Raw genomic sequence first — 15,880 nt, forward strand, 5'->3', positions numbered from 1 at the left:
CTCTTTAGATTCTTGACGCTGTGAACTCTTCTAATTATTTCACCAACTGTCCTTGCTGACCAGCAATGTTCTGTTGTCACTAGGATCTTAGTAAAACCATATTTTAGATGTCTGAAATGTTCATAGTTTGACTACTTTAACTACCAAAAACACACAACAGGAATATATTGACTGTATTACACTAAGCATCTTGGATTAACTGTAATTCTTGCGGTAGAGTATTGATATTAATGAAGTAAATATATCCATTAACAACACTGCCTTACTATTATCAGCCAACTATGAGCAATATTAATGATCGTGGTAAAGAAATTGGAAGGTGCGTTGGAACTTTTTGCCTATAGGTTGAAGCAAAATGCGTGGAGTACCCGTGAGGGATATAGCATTAAATTTCATTTATACAATCCAATTTAGTTCTGCATATTACTGCAGAACTTGGGCACGAAACCGACTTAGGCCCTTCAACCCATTCAGGGTATGACTATCTTATTTTGGAAGGCTGAATAGATTGAGCCTATACCCATCAAAATTTGGAAGGATACAACATTGTCATTGGAACATATAAGATCTTGAAGAGACTTGATAGGGTAGAAATCAGTAAGATATTTCCTCTTGAGTGCTACTAGTACTCTGTTTAAGAATAAGGGGTTTCCCTTTTAACATGGAGATGAGAGTCATTAATATGTGGAATTCTTTTCCCGAGAAAACAGTCGAGGCTAGATCATTGGATTTACTTAAGGTTGCATTAGGTTTTTGATAGAAATGGGAATGAAGGGTTATGGGGTGGCAGACAGGAAAGTGGAGTTGAGACCCCAACCTGATCAACTGTGATCATTGTGGGGCAGACTCAAAGGGCTGAATGCCCCTCAACTGTTCCTAAGTCCTATGTTCCTAATGTCGTGAAAAGGAAGAACCAAGAAAAGGAGCATTGGAAACACTTGAGGACTCAGAGTGTGCATGTGTTTTACCTTGTGGGGCTGGAGTTTATGTTCTTTTAAAATTTCTTTTAAAAGTTCCTTTCTTAAGAATTCTCAAAATATAACTTCTGACGTTGTTGTATTCTGGTTTTTGTTCCTCAATATCTAATCAGTGTATTCCCTTAATTATTTTTTAAACCAGCCTACAGCAATAACCTGAGAGCTTGGAACAATGAAATGACCTTCAAAGTAAAAAGAAAAACAAAGTTACATTAATTTGCACCTATTGGTTTGGGCTGTGCTTGGTATGGAATGTTTTGCCACACTTTTAATGCACTTTAGAAGTTTTGATGAAACTCCAGTGCTAATTGCAGGACCCCTAATCATTTTTTGTATTCCTTGGGTCTAGCCAGACAGTTACACTAGCTTCATTGTAAAACTAAACTTTGCTTCTTTGATGAGGATTGATTTTCTAATCTGCCATAGTGCCCAGCTTGGGTTACATGCTTTCCTTTTCCAAATGTCTGCTAGATAAACATTCCAACACTGGCCACTGTCTGTAATGTGAGATGCACAATGGCAGCAGGCCTTTCAAAAATTATATTTAGGAACTGCACTCTACACTAATGAAAACAAAGGTGACGCACTTGTAATGGATGCATGGAGCTGACTTGCTACAAGGACATTATGCATTTTCTAATCTTTATCTTAAAGATAAAAACACTATGCAATAACTTAGGCTGACTAATGTACTTGTGTGCAATGCAGTGAAGGTCAGTAGGCTTAACCTGAGGTGTTAAGACTCCTTGTATTAACAGTTTCAGATATCTCTTTCTAACAAATTGTCATTTTAAAATTAATTCATAGGGGTGTGGACATCGCTGGCTAGGTCAGCATTTATTGTCCACCCCTAATTGCCCTTGCGAAGGTGGTGGTGGTGAGTTGCCCTCTTGAATGGTTGCGGTACTTTTGATTTAGGTACACCCGCAGTGCTGTTGGGAGGGAGTTCTCGAATTTTGACCCAACGTCAGAACGGCGATATATTTCCAAGAAAGGATGGTGCGATGCTTAAGAGCAGAAACTATGGGTGGCGGTGTTGCCTGCCCTTGTCCCTCTGTGTGGCCGGAGTTTTGGGTTTGGAAGATCCTGTCTGAGCCTTGGGTGAGTTCCTGCAGTGCATCTTGTAGATGGTACATATGCTACCACTGTGTGTCAGTAATGGGGGGGAGTGAATGTCTGGATGAGGTGCCAATGAAGGGCTGCTTTGTCCTGATTTGTTTCAAGCTTCTTGAGTATTTTTGGCACTGCACTCATCCAGGCAAATGGAGAGTATTCCATCACACCCTGACTTGTGCCTTGTAGATGATGGACAGGCTTTGGGGAGTCAGAAGATGAGGTACTTGCAGGATTCTTAGCTTCTGCCCTGCGCTTATTGCTACAGTATTTATATGGCTAGTCCAGTTCGGTTTCTGGCCAGTGGTAACACCCAGGATGATGATGGTGGATTGAATGTCAAGGTGTAATGGTTTGATTCTTTCTTGTTGGAGATGGTCATTGCCTGGGGAGGGCACTTGTGTGGCACAATGTTACTTGCCACTTACCTAGGTCTTGCTATATTTGAACAAGGACTGCTTCAGTATCTGAGGAGTCACGAATGGTGCTGAACATTGTGCACTCATAAGTGAATATCCTTACTTCTGACCTCTGACGGCTGGAAGGTCATTACAGTTCTATTGTAGACCTTCATTAAAGTGAAACCTTTAATTTTAAACACAACTTTCTATACATTTAGTGTAGAAAGACTTTCCAAGGCAGTTATCGTGAGTGATTTTAAAAATTTTTTTTAGTTATGAAATCACAAAGGACATATAGGGACAGATGACCAAAAGCTTAATCAAAGAGTTAAGGTTTAAGGAATATCTTGAGAAGAGGTGTTTAGGGAGGGAATTCCAGAGCACTGGGCCAAGTCAGCTGAAAGCGGAGTGGTCAACGTTAGAGCAGTTAAAATTCAGAATGCACAAGAAGCCAGTATTGGAAGAATGCATTCATCTCGAAGACTTCTAGGACTTGAGAGGCTACAGAGTGAGACATTGGCAGGATTTGAGAATCAGTATAAGGATTTTAAAATTAAAGCATTGAGCAGTGAACCAGTGTAGATTGGGAAGCATAGGATGATGATTGAATGAGACTTTAGCCTTATTTATTGTTCTCGAATTGGATATGCAGAGAAAGGAGAATTTTCAGCTCAGCAACCTTGCTTTCATAAAAGTGTCCCAAATGCCAGATTTCCAGTCTTAATTCCCAATATTAATTGGGAGAGGCTAATTTCAATAAGGTGAAAATGGGTTTGACTCCAGTAAATTGGAATCAAAGATTGGCAAGCAAAACCGTAATTCAACAATGGAATTGCGTTAAAGAGGTGGTTCAGATAGAGTTGAGATATATATTCTCATGAGGAGGAAAAATAGAACAAAGCACGTTAGTTGATGAAAGACTTTAGTAAAATGAACCAGAAAAATATATTTGAGACAGTTATCAGGTTAATAACCCAAGTGAGAACCAGTCAGAGGGAAATGAGGAAGAAAGCAGCAAAGAGGCTGGCAGCCAACTTAAAAATGCAATCTTAACGTCTTCTAGAAGCAGATGAATTATAAAAAGAGAGGTAAAAGGAGAAATTATGAACCAAAAAGGGGATTTGTACATGGAAGCGCAAGACATGGCTGAGGACTAAATGACTAATTTGCATCTGTTCTTACCAAAGAAGAAGATGACATCAAAATCAGAGTGAAAGAGGAGGTAGTTGAGATATTGTACAAACTAAAAACTGATCAAGGGCGTATTAGAAAGGCTGGTTGTACTTCAAGTTGATAAGTCGGGATTGAATTAGCTGCATCCAATGATACTGAAGGAAGTAAAGGTGGATATTGCTGAGGCACTACCATAATTTTCCGATGTTTCTTAGATACAGGGTGATGCCAGAGGATAATAGAATCATAACATGACACCCTTGTTGAAGAAAGCATGTAAAGATAAGCTTTCTAACTACATACCAGTCAGCTTAACATGGGTTATGGGAATGCCTTTAGAAATGAAAATCTGAGACAAAATTAGCCGAATGGGCAAATGTAAACTCATTAAGGAAAGTCAGCATGGATTTGTTGAAGGCAAATCGTGATTAATGTTCACATGGATAATGTGAAGCTATTGAATTGGTATACATGGACTTCCAAAAGTTGTTTGATGTGGTGGCTTTGTTTGACATGATTTGGGTATGCCGGCGTTGGACTGGCGTAAACACAGTAAAAAGACTTGCCTGGGTTTGCAAAACCTCACTTACTGTACTGTCTGGAGACAATACACATCTCTTTAACCTGTGATCAGTGCTCCTTCCACTCACATTATCAGCCACTTCAGGTCTTGAACAGCAGGTTAGGTGTAAGGATTCGCATTCTAATCAGTAATCTCTAAACTGTCTGTGCTTTATATGCTCTGTCTGAGGCCAGAACTCTCCATTCACCTGACGAAGGGGCTAACCCCGAAAGCTTGTGAGTATATTATCAAATAAATAGGTTGGACGAAAACCTGGTGTTGTCAGACTTTTTACTTTGTTTGACATAGCATGCTTGTCAGCAAAGTTGAAGCCCATGGAACAAAAGGGTCACTGAGTGAGTATGGATACAAAGTTAGTTGAGTGACAAATTAATACTCAGAAAAGGACCTCATCCTGTTGCTGCTTGTATTAACCCAACGGCAAATGATTAGAGTGGGGGAGGGTGTTGCTCACCGTGTGGGCAGCATATCACGCAGATCTGTGTGGAGTGCCTTTTTTGTTTAAAGGCACTCAATGATCAAGGAACCTGACATTGAGAAGAAGGACTGCTGAGAGCCACTCCCTTGCCCCTTGATGCTGCTGTACAAAAGAGTTGCCTGTTTGATTAGCTCGCAGCTTTCAGCGGGCTGGGCTTCTTGGGGAAGGCCCGCTGATAAGCAGTTAAATGTTTGAATAGCACTTAGTTTAGTGGGTGTTCCCCTAAAAAGGCAAAGCAGGGCCCCTGCTGGCTGGACTCCATTAGATCTGGCCTATGAGTTCAAAAGCAAGGTAGTTATGCTGAACCTTTTATAAAACACTGGTTTGGCCTCAACTGGAGAATTGTCTCAAATTCCAAGAACCATACCTTAGGAAGAACGTAAAGGCTTTGGAAAGGATGTAGAAAATACTTAGGAGAATGGCTCTAAGGATGTGGGACATCAGTTATGAGGATAGATTGGAAAAGCTGAAATTCTTCTCCTTAGAGAAGAGACAGTTGAGAGGAGGCTCGCTAGAGGTGTTTAAAATTGAGGGGTCAGGGCAATATAGGTAGAGAGAAACATTTCCTGTTGGTGGAAGGGTTGAGAACCAGAGGACTATAATTCAGTGATTGGAAAAAAGAAGCAGAGGTGATGTGAAGAAAAACTTTTTATTCAGTGAATAGTTAGGATCTGTAATGCACTTGAGTGTCTGCTTGATGTCAATTCAGTCAGGGGCTTTCAAGAGAGAATTGGATCATTCTGGAGAGATTTGCAGAGTCTTGGGGTGTGAGACTAGCGGAATTGTTCTCTAAGGGCCAAATGGTCTCCTGTGTTGTAACTGATCTATGATTCCGTATTGTATCAGTTGGCACATCAAAATATCTATAGATCTTCCCTCTCCCTTAAAGGGAAAGAAAAGGTTTGTACTGCTGCATATTTATGCCATCTTTATGGGTTAGTTTCTTGCTTCTAACTTAGAAGATTTTATTAAAAGAGGCAAAGACTATTTTGTTTTCTGTAACGCCGTGCTAGGAGTATCAAAAAACTGAGACTTGAGATTATAAGAAACTTTGATGCATTTTTTTCATCCCTTTGCATTAGAACTAGCTTTGTTACAAAGTATAGATTTGCATTTTAACAGATGTGATTTCCTGTAACTGTTTGAATAGTGAGATCCTGCCCATCAATCCATTGCACCCCTACCTAATTATACAAGTGCTTTCCACCATCTAACCTTCATCAAACTATTATTATGGTGCTGTGTCCTTTAAGATAGTGGGTTCCTAACCTTCTGCATATCATAGTACACTTTTTTATACTATAAAATGTTTTGAGGCACACCTCCTATTTTCTATAATTTCAATTCCCAATACACTCAAAATACATTTTTGCATGCTGGCAGAATTAGGCTTTTGGCAATGGTCTGGGGATTCTTCACTTTCACTGAGCTCTCCTGTGCGTCATCTGAAACCTGTCCATAAACACCGTGTGTTGATTTTTCTCTACGTTTTGTTCACTTAGGCACTTGAAGTACAGTATGTCCTTGCTAGAGAGTGAATGGTGTATTGTATTGAAATGGTACTTCAACTTTGTACCATTACAGTGTTTGAGTTCCTCCCTGCATACAAGACATTCTGGGACATGGCATAAGGCATCACCAACCCAAAGGTCAAGTAGCTGTCATTCATAGAATCCCTACAGTGCAGAAAGATGCCATTTGGCCCATTGAATCTGCACCATCTGAATCTGACATAGCATCCTATCCAAGCCCTGTCCCTGTAACTCCATGTATTTACTCCGCTAGTCCTCCTAATTCGCACATCTTTGGACACCAAGAGGCCATTTAGCGTGGTCAATCCACCCTAATCGACACACTTTGGGGGGAAACCAGAGCACCAGGAGGAAACTCATGCAGACATGGGGAGAATATGCAAACTCCGCACAGAGTGTCATCCAAGGCAGGAATTGTATCTGGATTCTTGGTTATGTCGGGCAGCAGTGCTACCCCTTCCTGCTGCTTATTGCTTTTCATTGTTTCTGGAATTCCATTATTCAATGAAAAGCATTTTCCTTTATATAGCAACTTTAGCATCATTGTACTGCCTGTGTACAAAGCTAGCGGTTTTCTTCTGAGATTCCATTCTTTCGGCCACATCTGAATCAGAGTTGGATTCTTTACTTCTGTAAGAATTTATCCGTGGCAAACTGTGATCAAACACACCATAATACACAATAAATGTCCTGAAGTATCAACATAGCAGCACAATTTCAGCTGTTCTGCTCCAAAGGTGTAACCTTGCCCCAATATCTCAGAGCACAGAGTTGCTAACCTTCAGCTGCCTTCTCAGATCTTCAGGGCTTCTTTTGGAGTATTTTCAACTACTGGGCTTTACCCCAAGCCCACCTCAATTAAGACTTTACTTCACAGCTCTTTCTCTAATTGGAGCCTTTTTTCTTTTTCCTTAGTCTTATTGATTCCTGTTTTTTACCTGTCTCTTCCCTTATGGGGAACATTTTCCTTACATCTCCTGTTTTCTTTTCGACCCCTCACTTTTTTTTCCACACAAAGTATTTTCACTATATTCGCAAATGCACTGGACTTGTCTTCAGCTCCAGTCAACATCTCGGGGAACCTTGGGTCGCCTGTGCATGCATCAGCCTGGAAAAGGCTGCTGACGTGTGGTTCAAACTTTTCATATTAGTTGGGGCCCATGTGCATGGGAACCTCTGCTTTAAGTTGCACCACCTTTTCTTTCCCCAGTTCCTCTCTCACCTCCTACTTTGAGCATTTTGCTCTGTTTCACCCCTCTTCTTAGAAGATTTGATTAAAAGAGACAAGGACTATTTTGTTTTCCATAACACTATGCTAGGAGTATCAAAAGGCTGAGATTTGAGATTATAAGAAACTTAGATGTATTTTTTAAAATGCTCACTGTGTTGTAAACATGTAACAATTTGAAGTTAGAATTTTGTTCAGACTTTAATTTCAGACATTAGAAATGTTAGTTACTGAGGTAATGGTGAAAAGAAATTTCAAAAACATTTTCAGAGTTGTGGGAACCCACTGGCAAGGTCATGCAATCACAACGTGATGCAGTCTCATTACAAACTACTAACTATAATCTTGTAAGGTATTTTCAGAGTTAGACACAATTGCAGTACCACTCTCAACAGATATGGCAAGCACTTTGAATTTTCATTTAAATGTTTTTGCCATGTATTGCATTTATTACAAAATAGCCACTGAATAGTTTTGGTGATGTACGTCATTGTCTACTTTTATTAACTCTTTTTATTCATTTGAATATTTGTCCTGGTAACTTCACTTATTTCCCATCAATTCTATCTCTTGAGAACATCTTTCAACCTTTTGTGCTTCACCCTTTACTTGTAGTCTACTAAGCATTTGTTTGCTTCTCTTCATTTCTGGTTCCCATGCACACATTATCGGCAACCCAACATTGGGTTCATTCCCTACATCAGAAAGTAAGTTCTCTCTCAATTTCCTTTCCAGCTTTTTCTTTCACTTTAGATTTTTAGATATGTTTTCGCGAAATGATGTACAAGACCTGTGGTCCTACATTCTCCATGTTGAGTCATTGTTGACGTTTTTCTGGGAGGGTGGAGAAGGAAGATAATTATATAAGTGGTGTAGTCCAATTCCATGTACCATAACAGTTTACACTGCAAGACCTCTCGTATGTTGCAGCATCTGTTGAGACACTATCATTTGCATTTATTTTACCATTTCATTTACATTATTACATTGTTGCATGCTTGACCCTGTTTTAATTGTCCATTCTTCTTCCTCAACTAAAACGCAAGTCATTTTCTTTGCCTTGGATCAGCTTATTTTCTACCTGTTTGACATTAAAGTTATTTATTAAACTGTTATCTAGGATTCAAAACTGTTGCACTGTTTTCCTTGCATAGTTTCACATTAATTTTACGACAAATTTTTTTGATGTATTATTCTGTGAACGTCAGCAGCCAAAAAATGACATTTTTCTTCAAGTTAGCTCAATGTTTTGCTTAAACAAATGCATTATTTTGTAGCGCAGAATTAAATTTTACACCCTCATAACTAATTTGTAAGGAATTTGCTAGATGATCTTGTGTTTACCCCTGCCACCCAGGTCTTCCTACTGCTGGTTGCTTTCTGTGAAATAATAGAATTTCTGAAACAACAAAAACAACTTTCTGTTATATAGCAGCTTTAACATTATAAAACGTCTCAAGGCGCTTCCGAGAAGTGTAAACAGAGAAAAATGACAGGAAGCAGAGCTTAAGCAAAGAAACATCGTGTTTCACAGTGTAGCCTCAATGATGGCATTGATTTGGAGATCAACAATGGTATCTTTCACATTCACTATAAGAGGGGGAATACTAGGCAAAGATGTTTGGACATATTCTTGATAAAGTCTTAATGTGGCTTTATCTTGAAGTATTCCTTTGTCCCGCTATAGTTACTCCTCATGAATGCTCTGATAAATCATAGCCTTCAACTTGGAGCAGGTTAATTATGTAGAAAAGTTTGGAGAATGCATTTTCTGTAACATAGAGCACACTGTAACAATGTGATAATTATTTTGGAGCTGTCACTGAATCTCCATGTTTTTCTGCTTCTGAGTTAAATTAGGCAGCAGAAGGTAATACTTAAAATCTGGTAAAGACTGGATCTAATAGTCGTTGATGTGACACAGGATTGGCTGTTACTGCGGACATCAGTTGTATTATAACAAATATAGTATAATTGGGGTTTTTTTGAGCTAATTGGAATGAAATAAAAAAGTTTATTTCCAAGTATCTGATCATCAGAATATAAAACGTAATCCTCAGCCTGTCCACACTAATTCCTAATGCAATAGTTGTCATTGGGAACAAAAGATACTTTCATCTGACTAAAGGCATTCAATTGTTGCACTTGTTGGCTCATTCATTGTGCCGTAGAATCTTGCAAATATATTTTAATCTGTTTTTTAAACACTCAATGCCCGTTTTGAATTCATTGTTTGGACAATTAAAATGCTGGGGCAAATATCTTACCTGTTGCAGATGCAGCCTGCATTATTACCACAATGAAAATCAAAATCAATTTTGAAAATAGACAGTGCTCCACCCCAACATATTGCCTATGGGGAGATGATGGTGAAGCAATGATGTCACTAGGCTAGTGATCTAGAGGGCATGAGTTCAAATCCCACACAGCACTTTAAGAATTCAATTAATAAAATCTGGTATTGAAGCTAATCTCAGTGATGGTGATCATCAATTGTTGTAAAAACAATCTGGTTCACCAGTATCTTTTAAGAAAGTAAATCTGCAATCTTTGCCTGATCTGGCCTATATGTGACTCCAGATCCATAGTAATGTGGTTGACTCCTGCCCTCTGAAATTGCCTAGTAAACTACTCAGTTCAAGGGCAATTACTGATAGGCAGCACATCCAGGACTTGCTAGCAATGTCCGCATCCCTTGAAAGAATAAAAAGACGACAATTGTAAAAATATCCGCTTTGCCATTTCTGTTCCATCTGTGCATACTCTTTCAGTAATTGAGAGAATGAATCCAGTTGCATTTGGAAGACATCTTTCTTTACCTTGGATCATTCCTAAATGCTTCACAGTCAATGAAGTACTTTGATTTGTAGTTACTGTTGTAATATGGAGAACCGTGGCAGCCTGTCTATGCACAGCAAGGTCCCACAAATAGCTTTGAGAAACTGACCAGAATTTTTGTTTAGAAATATTGATTGAGGGATAAATATTGGTCAATACACCTGCTATTCAAATAGCTGCATAGCAATTTCTTCACCCGAGAAGGCAGAAGGGATGTCCATTTGACATCTCTTTCAAATTATGACATCTCTGCCAATGCAGCATTCCCTCTTTTTACAACATTAAGGTGATAACTAGGATTACATACTCAAGTCTTTGGAATGGAACCTGAACCTATGGGACTTCTTGATTTAGCCGAGAATGCTGGTTCTGAGCCGTGGCTGACAAGTAAGTCTGTTCTAGCCCTTGGCCAGCTTTGAACTATTTGTATTGCCCTTCAGTTGATTAACCAACCTGTAGGCTAACATTTAAAGAGAGCCTGGCCTCTGGGATGGTATCCCCAAGCCAATGCCATCATTATAACCTCCTCCTTCCACTTCCATAACATTGCCTGACTCATTTCCTGCCTCAACTCAGTTGTTGCTGAAACTCTCATCCATGACCTCATTGCCTCTGAACTTGATTAATATAACATGTTCCTAGCCACCCGCCCACGTTTTACCCTCTGTAAACCTGATGTCATCCAAAATTGTACTGCCAGTATTAAATCACAAGTGCCATTTAAATATCATTCATGCTCACTGATTCACATTGACTTCCCGTTCAGTAACTCCTCATTTTTAAAAATTCTCATCCTTGTCTTCAAATGTTACCATGGCCTTATACCTCCCATCTCTAACCTCTTCCAATTTTAAGTCTTCCCAAGATATCTGTGCACCTCCAATTCAGGCCATTTGAGCAGCCCTGATTTTAATTGCTGCGTCATTGGTCGCCAAGCCTTCAACTGTCTAGGCCCAGTGCTCCTGAATTCCTTTCCCAACTTTTCTTTCTCATTTTAATATGCTGCTTTGTTTTTGACCAAGCTTTTAGTTATCTGCTTTAATATTTCAATGTGGCTGGGTGAAAAACCCATTTCAATAATGCTCCTGTGGAAAGCCTTGAGAGGTATTATGATAAATTATGAGGGGAGTTGATTTTGCAATGGATTGGTGGTATCTTGCTACAAATACTTTTTTATTTCCTAGTGGTTGAATGGGGAGATGATGTGAAAGCAATTACTGAAGATGAAACCATGGTCTTAGTGAATCATCAGGCAACAGGTGACGTCTGCACCCTCATGATGTGCCTCCAGGACAAAGGAACGGTAGGACCTGCAACCTTCTGACAGTTTGTCTTTATGTTACAAGACCGAACCAGCAGTCTTATTTCATGTTCACTTTATATGATGGTGCTGCTGGCTTATTCTGAAGAGCAAAGGTGAAATTTTAAAATTATTCATACCAACCTCTGGAAAAATAGATCTTTCTGTCAAGTTCGTGAATATCTTGATCCATGAATTACTTTTTCTCATACATCATTAGTTGACCCCTCCAATACAAGGTTTGTGACATTCTGCTCTGTTGCTGAGTCAGTCTTGTCAAATAGAATCTGGTTAGAGTAACACACGTAAAGTCTGTAAAAAATATATTGCATGTGAATCCGTATGGTGGTCAAGTCTGAAAATTCACTGTGCCATAATCCATTATTTTGGCCATTCTCTTAATAATTTCTACAAATTCTCCCACCGAGTCTCTGCATGTATTCTTTTATGAAATTTTCTACCTTGATTTCCTTAGCTTATTTTTGTACATTAAAGGGATAATATAAATACAATTTTATATCTTTATATTAAACTTACTATTTTAAAAGACTGTTTGTCAACTTGTATCAAGATTTTAGACCAGGTTTTTTAATCTTGTAATTTAATATTTATATATGGGTTCCCTGGTAGCTTAGTAAATTTATCTAGTTAGTCACTGAATTAGAGACCAAAAGGTCTGAGCTACTATACCCATCAATGAGTCACCAGTTGAAAGATGTAAGCTGGGCTAGACACATTGTCTTGTGATCTGTTTTTCAGCTTGTCATGTGAATGTACGATAGAATGATTATGTAAGAAGCTTGCAGCACTGATAGCCCATGAATAATAACTTGCAAATAAAAAATTTTCATGGCTGCTGGGTTGCCAAATACATCACATCTGACCTTATTGCAGCTTCAATTTATATTGTCTCCTGTTGATGTTGAAGTTCCAAGCTGCATCTAGCTTTTATCAGATTCTTGTGCTGTATTGTCTATGAACTATGTAATTTCCAGCAAATGTTATCAGCATATGAGTACATTGATTTTCACCATCTGAACAGTATGAGATCCCATTAATCGTTGATGAATGAAATGAAACAATATTTAATGGAAGCCTAAGAAATCAATCTGAACACTACTAATAACAGAATATTTAATCTTTTTGAATTTTATTTCTTAAGCACATTAATTTGCCCTTAACACAAATTTAACACAGTCCTTTTAATTCAACTTGCTGCAAAGTTCTTTTCTGTGGCTAACAGATCTGCTCATTCGGAAATTTCACATTTCGATAAATGATTGAGGTTTGCTTTTGGAATCATTGACTGGATTCAGTAACTATAATATAATAATTTCTACTTGTCATAGATTTGAGTTATGCTATTTATATGGATGAAGAAAATAAGTAGCTAGAGTGATTATGATTTTTGAGGAAAGCAATTGTCCTTTTCAAATTAGAAATAAGAAAGGCATGCATTTACGTAGTGCCTTTCGCAACCTCAGGAAATCTCAAGGCATCTAGTTGAAGTTTTTTTTTTGAAGCTTGGTTACTGTTGGCCAATCGACACAAAGTCCTATAAACAGGAATGTAACAATGAACAAATAATCTCTAAGTGATGCTGACTGGAGGACACTTAATAACTAGGACACTGGAGTTAACTCCCTACTTTTCAAAAATAATGTTGTGGGATCTTTTGTGCCTATCTGAACGCCCCATTCCTCTTCAGTTCTACATTGGAGTATTAGCCTATATTTTGTGCGTAAAGGCAGAATAATCTCCACTGTCCACCTCCAGTGGAAGCCTAGTTGCTTAAGAAGGTGCTTAAGAAGGTGGTGGTGAGCTGTCTTCTTGAACTGCTGCAGTCCCTGAGGTGTAAGTACATCCACAATGCTGTTAGGCAGGGAATTCCAAGATTTTGACCCTCAATAATGAAGGATGGCAAGGAACTTGGAGGGGAACTTCCAGACAGTGGTGATATTCCCAGGTAACTGCTGCTCATGTCCTTCTAGATTGTAGTTTTGTGAGTTTGGAAGGTGTGCCTTAGGACCTTTGAGTTCCTGCAGCGCATCTTGTAAATGATATGTACTGCTGCTACTATGCATCTGTGCTGGCAGGAGTGAATGTTTGTGGAAGGAGTAGCAATCAAGTGGGCTGCTTTGTCCTGGATGCTGTCAAGCTTCTTGAGTGTTGTCACTGCACTCTTCCAGGCAAGTAAAGAGTATTCCAGTACACACCTGACTCTGTGCCGCGTAAATGGTGGACAGGCTTTGGGGTGTCAAGAGATGAATTACTCAACTGTATTCTCTGGCCTTTGAGCTGCTCTGTTAGCCACAGTATTTGAAGCTAGTCCCGTTCAGTTTCTAGTCAATGGTACCGCCCAGGATGTTGACAGTGGGGGAATTCAGCAATGGTAGAGCCATTGAATGTCAAGGGTCAATGGTTGGATTCTCTCTTGTTGGAGATGGCCATTGCCTGGTCCTTGTGAGGCACATATTAATTGCTACTGACAATGCTCAGGCTTAGGCTGACAAGTCTTGTTGCATTTGTTAATGGACTGCTTCAGTACTTGAAATTGTGAATGTTGCTGAACATTGTGCAAACATCAATGAACATCCGCACTTCTGACATGGTAGAAGGACGGTCATTGATGAAGTAGCGGAAGATGGCTGGGCCAAGGACACTATTCTGAGGAATCCTGCAGTGATGTCCTGAAGCTGAAATGATTAACTTGCAACCACCACCACCATCTTCCCTTGTGCCAGGTATAAGTCCAACCAGCAGAGGGTTTCCCCCGAATCCCATTGAATCCAGTTTTGCTCATGCTCTTTGATGCCATACTTGGTCAGATGCAGTCTTGAGAGCAGTCACTTGCTTCTGGTGTTCAGCCCTTTCATCCGTGTCTGGACATGGCTGCGCAGCTTCTGGTGCAAGTGTATCTTGTAGATAGTATAAATTGTAGTCATAGTACACTGGTGATTATTGATAGAATGGAGATTTGAGCTGGTATGTGAAGTGCAGAACATCAGACTTTTGTTTTGGGTAGTGTCAAACTTCTTGGTGCAGCTCCAGTAACATTCAGGCAGATAGATACTATGCTGTCATAGCTAACTTGTGCCTTGTAAGTTGTGGAAAGGATTTAAGGAGTGAATAGATAAATCACTGGCTACAGAATCCCAATCCCCAGTGTCTTTTTTTGTTATCCATGGCTTTTATGGAATGACAGTAAGAAGTCTCACACCACCAGGTTAAAAGTCCAACCAATTTATTTGATAGTAAACTCATAAGCTTTCGGGGTTTGCCCCTTCGTCAGGTGAATGGAGAGTTCTGGCCTCGGGTCCATTCAGCTGACAAAGGGGCAAACCCCGAAAGCTTGTGAGGTTACTATCTAATAAATTGGTTGGACCTTAATCTGGTGTTGTGAGACTTCTTACCGTGTTTACCTCAATCCAATGCCGGCATCTCCACATCATGACTTTTACGGAATGACCCCCCAGCTGAGTTTCTGGCTTCTGATGGTGAAGAACACAATGATGATTATACCATTGAGTGGTAACTGGTTGGATTGTCTCACTGAAAATATTAAGTACCTGACACATTGTGTGGTGTAAACATTTCTAAAAGGCTCAATCATGGATTTTGTTCATGTCTTTCTATATATGGCCACGGACTATTTAATTATCTGTAGAATTGCACAATAAGCTGAAAATTAGAAACATCAGATAACAGCTTTCCTTCTGATCTTGATGGAGGGAAGTTCAGAAACAGCTGAAGACAGTTGTGCCTCAGACGCAGCCCTCAAAATTTCCTGGTTGTTAGTGTAGTTGTTGGCAACCATTTGCCAGCCACTGGTGCTGCCTTTGAACCCCATTTATATCCATTTTAGTCAAGCTCCTTGATACCATATGCCATTGACTGTTTTATTAATGTCAGGGGCTGTCAGTCTTGCCTTACTTCTGGAAAACTGCTTTAGTATCCATATTTGGACCAAAACTATAGTAAGGCCTGGAACCAAGTGGCCTTGGTGGAACCCAAATTGAGCAACGTTAAGTGTGTAAACGGTGATCAATACCTATTGGTAGCACAGTTGACAACTCCTTTCATTCTGTTGATAATTTGATAATTGATCGATTGATGTGGTGGCAGTTGATCAAGTTGGATTTGTCTTGCATTTTGAGGACAGAACACAGACTGCAATTTTTACATTATTTGATAAATGTAACTCTACTGGACCAGCCTGGCCATTAGCAATGGCTAATCTTGGAGCAGAGAACTCCA

At 39.4% G+C, this 15,880-nt stretch overlaps 1 protein-coding gene across 4 annotated transcripts in view; it reads left to right on the forward strand.

Moving 5' to 3' along the window:
- The window catches only part of lpgat1 (lysophosphatidylglycerol acyltransferase 1), a 100,326-nt gene that overhangs the window by 16,453 nt on the left and 67,993 nt on the right, over positions 1–15,880 (forward strand). For all 4 annotated transcript variants that reach the window (XM_080200489.1, XM_080200488.1, XM_080200486.1 and 1 more), the window contains one exon: positions 11,508–11,626. In XM_080200489.1, coding sequence (XP_080056615.1) covers positions 11,508–11,626 — 119 coding nt within the window. The remainder of the gene's footprint in view (positions 1–11,507; positions 11,627–15,880) is intronic.

Source organism: Carcharhinus amblyrhynchos, chromosome 12 (genome assembly GCF_965287045.1).
Source record: "Carcharhinus amblyrhynchos chromosome 12, sCarAmb.v2.hapA, whole genome shotgun sequence".
Classification (NCBI taxonomy): Eukaryota; Metazoa; Chordata; class Chondrichthyes; order Carcharhiniformes; family Carcharhinidae; genus Carcharhinus; species Carcharhinus amblyrhynchos.